The following is a 9,547-nucleotide window of genomic DNA, read 5'->3' as shown; positions in this document are numbered from 1 at the left end:
CAAATTACATTTGCAGCAACGCCATCATTTATTTACAGCTAATAATGAGTCATGTTAGATTTTGACAAAAGTCGTAGTCATTTAATAGGCTAACAATCATAAAGCCAGGGGTACTACCTAAGTACGTAATTAAAGGATAAAAATGAGATAAATAATTTCATTAAGAATACCATATACACCAGAAATTCATATATTTTGAGGATGTTATGTTTGATGTATAATTCTGATATTAAATCCCTATTGTAGATTATTAGTAACAACACTATCACCTATCTACAATTAATCATAAGTCACGTCAAATTTTGACTAAAAGTCACCATGGCCATTTTTGGACTAAATTTTCTACCTCCAAGTATAGAATGAAAATGAGCCAATAATTTGGGTAGAGCTAGCCTAAAAGCAAAAATTAAATGACCCTAACGTGTGTTTTGTTAGAAAATTCTACCCTAAATCTTAAAAATGACCCCACAACCAAGATGTGTAATTTCCTCATAATAGCCCAATTTCTAATTGTGAGATCTTGGTATTGATTAACTATTTAAGGTTCATTTTGCTTGCTTTGTTTACGCATATAATAATAAAAATAAGTTTAGATCGATGATGTTAAATATTAAATGAGAATGGGTTCAAAACATATGTTAAATATTAAATGAGAATGGGTTCAAAACATATAAGTTCAAATAAATTCTAATAAACATATATGGAGTCGGTAATTAATATCCAATTGCATATAATGGGTAGTACAACCCATCTTTTCTCAACCAATAAAAAAGAAAACATGTACTGTGTCAGAAATTAATTTTCAAAACCCCTCATATTTTCCCCATTCATAAGAAGGTTTGTAACTTTGTAGCACTAACTGGTATAATTGTTTTAAGAAGTACTATCATATAAGTTCAATTTATAATTAAGCATAAAGTCGAGTAAATTTAATAAAGTTTAGTTGAATACTCAAATTAGTGAATTTAAAATTAACAAAATCAGACGAATGTAATATAAGTGTTAACGTCCTCATCGTAACCCTAAAGAAAAGGAGGATCAATTAGCAAATGAAATGTGCAAGTGTGACAATTGACAAATGATAACACATAACTAACCATTGTTAAATCTTTATCTTAAATTACAGCAGCAGAGCGTGTGTTGATGTCACAATCATTTCACATTGGCAACTACTCAGCTATAAGCCTATAATCAACTTCAGTACTTAAATAGAAAATAAAATAAAATACAAATATATATAATTAAAAAAAAAAGTCTTCTAGAGCACGTGGGCCAGCAAATACAAGACGGCCCAACGTCGCATTCGTTAGGCCCACTAACCAAAGCCAAAAAAAATGATGACACTAATAAAACTCTGAAAACAGCAAAGTCCTCATAAACCAATAATAACCGTTATAAAGACCTAACATTATTATGTCAAACACTCTCTTCTCATTGGTCTCACCCTACTTTTATGACCTCATCTTTTGTAACTAAAATCATCTAATTATGCTCTTCTTTTGGTTGTTTTTGCACCTTTCAACTTGGGCCATATTTGTTGTCCCATGCTACTTGTCTAGCATGTATTCGCGAAATTGTGTTTTACAGTAATGCTCCCTCTGTTTTTAGTTACTTTGACTTTTTAAAAAATAAGAGAAAATCTTCTAAATTTCTTTCAATCTATAAGAACAAATATAGTCATGTGAGATCTAGTTTGATGAGTACATTATTAATATCTAACTTTTATAATTTTTGCTAATGTGATATAAAGATATTTGCGGTCAAAGATAGGTAAAAATTTTACATCGATTTACGTAAACATAAACATTATTATGAAACGAAGGGAGTATGTTTGGCTGACTTTATCTCTAAGTAATGTTACTAATATCTTTTAATTTATTCGTATGTGAATTCTATATATTGAGTATGTATTTAAAATGAGAAATGTTGAGGTGGGTAATCATATTTTTGGTGAGTAATTATTGTATTGTGACATTACCATCGGAAAAATTTAGGAGTAGTAGAGGTGTAGAAATTGAAGAGCTTTATCACAATTTTTTTATTTTTATTTTTTTTTTTTTTTTTTTTTTTTGTGACAAATTTATCACAATCATTAAAGGTCAATGATGGTTTTATTAATTAGTTACTAGTAAAGGGATTTATTGATTTAAAGTCTTATGGGAGAATTTTATTGTATTTCTAATATATTTGGGTTTCATCTCATAACTATTGGACTATTTGAGAGATTTATTTCACATTAAGTTTGGGGTAGGGTTTATCACTTAGTTAGTTGTCTCTGAGTTTAAGGTCATACATGTAATATATGTCAAATTAGGCTTAAGGTTCGACCCACCAAAGTTGCAGTCTATCGTGCTCTTTATCTTATACGAGTAGTTATTATTTCAATCTGTTTGGACCTAGTCCATGTCCTAAGTCCAGTCACCTAAAATAATAAAATTACCCCTCCATGATCCATCCAGCCCATCACTAATCATTACAAATTATGAATTTGCCCCTAATCTGCCCAACTAAGTACTATTTTGCCACTTGAAAGTACAACTATAAATAGCTTTCCAATCATTAATGATGGTAACCTTTTCTAATTCTCTCCCATTCTCTCTCCACTTTCACTCTCTAAAAAGTACTCTCTCTACTTTCTCTGTCTTAAAGTGTGATTCGCCGATTTAAGCATCGGAGGGGCTTTCTCGAATCACACCCCCGGGGCAGCTAGCGTTCTCTTTCTTGCAAGCCGAGCTCTCAGACATCAAGGCGGAGTTCTCGGGCATACCTTTGCAAGGCGGAGCCCTCTGACTTTTGGACAATTGGACATAGACTCTAGGACATCTTGATGTACCCAAAATACCCTTATTACACGCTTAATTACCAGTATTATTAAGAAAAAGAAATTGATCCTCTTGATGAAATTTTTCTTATAGACCCACATAAACCTAATACTTAATCATGCCTTAATATGATCCATACTAAGCCAAGCAAATTAATTTCTAAACCACTTGTTTGGGAATGTAAAGGTGTGTGTAGGGGTGGGGATGTGGGAGTTAGAGCAAATTTAAGCTTATACCAAGCCATAAAGTTTATATATCTTCTAAAACTAGGTGATAGAAGAAATAGATATTAGATTATTTATAGAAACTACACTCATACTCACAAATTTTGAACCAACAATCGCAATATTTGACGCTTTTGCATAATCACTTGAAATACATAAATTAAGATAAGTAGTTGCAAAATTGTCACTAATAATTATAGCTTTAAATTGCAAATGTGCAATGTCAACGAGTCTGGTTTCAATATAGTTGTGCTTGGGCGTACAATATACCTTATAGTATAAGTACAAAACGAAGTAGAGGATGAAAAGATCCCAATATATTATAGCTAAGGTTAAATGACGATGTTTTTTCCTAATCAATTACCAAGGACAGAAGAAATTCAAAGTCCCTATATAAAAAAATAAAATAGTGTTGTATTGTATTTTTATCAAATTTATTTATAATTGGGTTAGGGTTTAGTTCGTTTTGAAGGTATTACCAAATCATAAACTCTAAATTTATGTATGATTTAGAGTTATTAGTTGGGGCCTATTTTAAGAGTTAAATTAAGGTTTATAAGGCTTAATCCGTACTCTCTACATCAATTCACCCACGCAACTCTCCACTGTGTGGTCATTAAAACCTATAGCCTTTTATACATTAATCTTAAAATATTCTTAAAGTTTTTGTATATGGTACATATATACGATGTATGGACGAAAATTTAATCAGATTAATTAGCTAATTAATTAAACGCGTTATTGACGCATGCACTAATAATGTTAATTAGTACGTATGATTAAACACTATCTCTCCTTTTCAGTTCATCAAATCCATTCCTACTTTATACTATCGTACAGATTATTAAAACATTTTTTTTTTCAGCACAAAACATTAGATCTCACGTGATAAGACAGAAGAGTATGAAAGAGAACCCAAAACGGTTAGCAACTTGCAAAACCATTATATTTTGACATACCCCGTAATTATTGGTGTCACTTGAATAAAAAATGAAAAAAATAAACCAACAAAAAAAGGTAAAAGAAGTTAACAAATATACAATCGTACAATTACGCGTTAAATACGTAGTATATAAATAGATTGCATATGGCATAAACTAATACCAAACATAGAATCGAAGAATATTCTTTTGTCATAGAGAGTCTTAAATGGGAATGAACTTAACAACCAACTAGCTAACGGCTTAACGGATAGCCTTAGCTTAAGGTATGGGGTCGATGCAACATTGTCAACGTTTAAATTTCTTGCATCGTTATCGGATTAGTTGGAGTTTGGTAGGCTCGTGTAATATATTATGCGGCGTGACACCCTTAATCATAAAATTTTCTTGAAGACGTGGTGTTATTGGAGATCTATCTAGTAATTACTAATTACATAGACAATTAATGAGTGGATTGAATTGGAACCTATCACGTATAATTGATTTGGCATGTAGGGAGAATAGTAGAGATCATCATAATAGTTAGGATCTATGTTATTTTCGAGTTATTAGTGTTATTGTTTAATTTATTTTGACTTATTTCATTTAAAATAAATTCAGACGAAACAAATAGATATGAACTATTAAAAACCCACTTATATCACAACTCAGGGAATAAAGACATTAATTACTTAAAAACAAGATTTCAAAGTGTCATTTAATCAAGAATACAAAGCCTATAGAGTATAGGCTACAAAATTGTAATACAAATTACAAAAGTTACCAATGAACTACAAATACAAGATGGGAGTGTCGGCTGAAACCTAGTTAAATTATATATATACGGAGTATTTGATATTAGTATTATAATATTTTTCTTTTTTAAAAATATACTCCGTATTTGTATCTAGTAATTTACATTCTCTGCCATCACATGAATATAATTCAGACATTATCACAAAATAATGTAATTACTCGTACCATTAACACACCAAAAAATATGTGCTCAATAAATATAAATAATAAATTATCACAAAATAATTAGTTCGTTAAACTATTCATAGTGTCAAAACTACCTTATTAGGAGCTCTAATGTTACAAAGATTACATATATAAGCATATATGCAATAAATTAGATGCAAATTAAAGGGTGGTTTCCCAAGTTTTCAAGGACAATTCTGAAAAGGGTAGTCCTTTTGTGAAGCAAATCTAGCATGCATAGGAATCTTGAAGTCAACCATTTAAAGTGGCACTTGCAAGTTGTTGCTGGTCGGATAGCCTGGAATTTTATTATTGCAACCAAGAAATTGCTGGCCGATGAATTAGGAATATACTCTGCTTATTTACGTTTCAATAATTAATGATTCACATACATGATGAGTTTAAATATGAATATATTGTTTCCTCGTACATATGCTTAATATAATATGTACACCTTCAATCTTTTTTATTTTACCCACTTTTCATATCTTTTTTATTTTACCCACTTTTCATTTCTACGAGTTTCACTTTTGTTGTACACTCTACCAACTTCGGTTGTTAGATTTATTGTTACCTATATTTTAACCGTAATTTAGTTAATTTTTTCTTACACGCACTCATTTATTACTCCATCTCGATCTCTTCATATATTTACCCTATTTCATAATAATATTATTATTAATAATAATAAGTATGGGGCGCGTTGCAGGGCTATTGGCTATGGTTTTCTTCCTTTCTCCTTTTCTTCGTTGGGGGAATTAGAGAAGGATGCTATTGCGTTGCTGAAGCGGGTTCAGGCGTTCGCTAAGACTCAGGATATTGGTGCTCGTGCAGCTGCTCACATCTTCAGCATGATCGGGTTCGCTATAGCTAGAGGGGTGGGGGCCCAGATTGTATCTCGGCTCCCTACCAATTTCTTGTAAATTGATTGACTCTGTACGTTTTGTTTTTTTTATAATAATAATAATAATAATAATAATAATAATAATAATTCACAAAGGTTACCGCTTCTGCAGAATCTGCTTATTCTTTAACTCCTCGACAATCAGCATTATGGAAATCACAGCAGGGTGATCACACCTCTGCTTGGCTTCGGGCGGTTCCTATTTCAGGGTTGGGTCAAACGATGAACGCCAAGACTTATCGTTGTGTGTTGTCCTATCGGTTGTGTGTTCCATTGTTCTCTATCTCGACGTTGTGCTCTGCTTGTTCGAGGGTTTTTGCTGGAGATATTTTCGGTGATCACGTGGTGTCTTGTGCTGGTATTGTGGGTATTAAACATTGGCATAATGTTGTTCGGGATACCCTTGTTGATGTTTGATATCGTTCTGGGATTTCAACGAGAAAAGAGGTTGACATTGGGTTGGCCTGAGGGAACGACGAGGCCCTCAGACCCGCGGATGTGTTACTTTATTCATGAATCGTGGTCGCGATGTCTGTGTTGATTTGACAGGGTCTTCTCCTTTGACACAATCAGGGCTATCTGACTTCATTCCTGGGCGGGTTGTGGCTGATGCAGCTCATCGGAAGTGGGTTAAGTATGAAGCTCGATGTCAGGCGATTGGATATGGTTTCATTCCCTTCTCCTTTTCTTCGCTTGGGGAATTAGAGAAAGAGGTTGTTGCGTTACTAAAGCGGATTCAGAGGTTCTCGACGACGCAAGACATTGGGGCTCGTGCTGCAGCTCATATCTTCACTAAGGTAGGATTTGCAATAGCTAGAGGAGTGGGGGCCCAGATTGTATCTCGGCTTCCCACTAATTTATTGTAGGTTGTATGACTTTTGTTTTTGAGATAATACTAATAATAATAGTAATAATAATAATAATAATAATAATATAATCAAATTATGTTTTTTCGGATTTAAAAAATTCAAGCCATATTCGACGATATCTTTATACGTACTATATTCTTATTGACAAAAATACCTTTAATTTAATTAAGTAATACTCTTAGTAAAATTAGATATTTTAAAAACATGTATTACTAATTAATTTACTATAGATTATTCAACAAAATCTCTCTTTGATGATGATGTTTTTTAATTTATATTCTAAAATTGAGAACTCCTAGAATAATTAGGTAAATATCAGTTTCAATTTTTCAATCATTTAAATTTAATTTCAATAATTAATATTCAATTATTATTAGCAAAATTCAATTTTAATTATTATTTTTTCAGTTCAATGAAAACTTCATGAATGAAAAATGTATTAGGTGAGTAGAACATAACGGAGTGAGCACATGCAAAGTATTACTACTACAAAGTACAAACTTCAATTCTTTACTTGAAATAATAACTAAATAAAAAAAATGTTTAATAAATATACAAATTACTTACTAATGAAGCTGAATATCTGGCATCGATTGAAACCATCTAAGAGAATGTTTAATCAAAATGTTTAATCACTGGTGCTTAACTATAATGCAGACACGTGTCATAACTCAATCTGCAGATCTTATGATAATTGAATGTTTATTGCTTGATGAGGGGGGTTTGTGCATAAGTGCAAGATTAGTCCATCATTAACTCCGTCATTTACGATACGAATGACACGTACGGAGTATCATTTTTATTTTTGAGTTCTTTGAGAGTAAGGCTCTTTTCTATTTATATGATTAAATTTCGTCATTAGTAATTTTATTTATTTTTTGCTAAAAATAATTTTTTTTTTTTTTGACAAAGATCACTAACAAAACAGACAAAACGACAACTACAATTAAAAAGACCAACAAAGGAAGCGTCGATCACGAGCTCCAACAGCCAACCAGTGCGCAGGAGCAACCCAATTCCGAGGTACCTTACAAAGATGACAGACTGAAAACTGGGGAAGGAGTTCTTGAATCTCGCGAAGCAACCACAAACAGGAAATATCAAAGGTACCAGAAAGCCGAAACAAGGAAACTAGAGGGGCACAATCTTTGTAAATGAGGAGACTAAGAAAACCCCTACGCAAGGCCAACCTAAGGCCCCACAAGCAGGCCTGTAATTCCGCCTGAAGAGCATTAGAAACTCGACAGACTCGTGCCCCACCTCCAAGTATTGTATCCGAGGTGACCCCTCTGACAATCCAACCTGTGCCTGTGCAATTGTCATGACTAAGCCATGCTCCATAAAAAACAAGACAATGATCGAGGGGATCCGAGAGCTTCCCCTGCAGACACAAAGGCACCAACTCTTGACACGGATTAGGAGAACTCCTTGCCAAGGATGTAAGGTGACGATGGAACTCTTGCGCTTGAACAACTCTATCTGTCCAATCTTGAGAAAGATGATGGAATAAAGAGGGGGACCAAATTGCCTGCCTGAAAACACAACCATTCCGAACAATCCAGATGGCCCACAGGAGAGAAACGAAGGATGTCAGACTAACCAAATCCTTGGACCTCCTAAAGTACGAGACCACAGACACCACCCATTCAGTAAATGACGTAGACTCCGGTAAGGTACCATTCAGTGAAAGGAGAGTCGAGTTCCAAAGGATACGAATAAAAGGACAGTCTCTGAAAAGATGAGATGTCGTCTCAAGATCCAGACAACAGAAAGTACAGACCGGATCCACTGGAAGACCCTTGGAAAATAAAGTGGCCAATAAAGGTAGGGCATCATGAAGCAGCTTCCAACAAAACAACTTAAAGCGAGGGAGAAGGGGAAGACCCCAAAAGGATTTCCACCATTGATCAGGAGCTGGAGTGCTGACAATCGAAACGACGGACTGTCGAACCAGGAGAGAGTAGGCCGATTTAGTAGAGAAACCACCATCCCTAGTTAATTTCCAATAAACAAAATCATCCATGGCTCAATGTGGCCTTTCAAGCGCTAGAATGCACTGGGCTGTCTGACTATCAAAGAGTCGATGTATCTTAGATGAGTCCCACACGCCAGAACGCAAAATAATAAAAGAAGAAATGTGAGTCGGTACATCCGAATCTGAAGGTTTAACAGACAAACCTCAAGGAACCCAATCATCGTCAAGGGTTCTAACCTGGGAACCTGAACCAACTTTCCAAACTAAACCCTTTCCCAAAACAGATTGGCCTTCCAGCAGGCCCCGACACCCCCAAGATGACCGGGAAAAGTTAACGGAGCCAAGAGAACGAAGAAAAGGATACTTGGCTTGTAAAACTCTTGACATAAGAAGTTGGGGATGTTGGAAAAGGCTCCAACGCTGACGGGCAAGTAAAGCCTCATTAACCAAGGCTGAACTACGGAGACCCAACCCTCCTAAACCTTTCGGAAGGTACAGGAGCGAGGCTGAACGAAACGCTATACCTTTCGAAGAAGAAGAAGACCTCTTCTAGAACCGAGCCAACAGATTATCAATATAGCAACAGATCGAGACTGGCACCTTAAAGACGGACAAGACATGATTAAATGAAGACACCAACACTGAGTTAATGATAACCAACTTTGCTGCTGCAGTAAGGTGGAGGGAAGCAAAGTGAGACAAACGGTCGGAAACCTTATCAATCAGAAATCGAAAAGCTGAAACTTTGCTAAAAATAAGTTGAGTTAACCAAAAAACATGTTAAGGTAAGAAAAACTTGAAATAATTATAGAGATGGTATGAATAATCATCATAATTAATTATTTTGCCTAC

General features: G+C 34.4%; 1 protein-coding gene across 1 annotated transcript; it reads right to left on the bottom strand.

Moving 5' to 3' along the window:
- Positions 1 to 7,666: 7,666 nt before the first annotated feature.
- LOC110700742 lies at positions 7,667 to 8,743 on the bottom strand. Its single transcript, XM_021878345.1, has one exon. The coding sequence runs from the start codon at positions 8,741 to 8,743 to the stop codon at positions 7,667 to 7,669; it is 1,077 nt and encodes a 358-aa protein (XP_021734037.1).
- Positions 8,744 to 9,547: the final 804 nt, after the last annotated feature.

This window comes from Chenopodium quinoa, unplaced genomic scaffold (assembly GCF_001683475.1).
Source record: "Chenopodium quinoa cultivar QQ74 unplaced genomic scaffold, ASM168347v1, whole genome shotgun sequence".
NCBI lineage: Eukaryota > Viridiplantae > Streptophyta > Magnoliopsida > Caryophyllales > Amaranthaceae > Chenopodium > Chenopodium quinoa.
The sequence above is the reverse complement of the archived record's forward strand: the minus strand, read 5'-3'. Positions and strand labels throughout refer to the sequence as shown.

Excerpts from the sequence above, each read along its gene's own strand:
- LOC110700742 (XM_021878345.1), bottom strand. The coding sequence starts at position 8,743 with ATGGATGATTTTGTTTATTGGAAATTAACTAGGGATGGTGGTTTCTCT.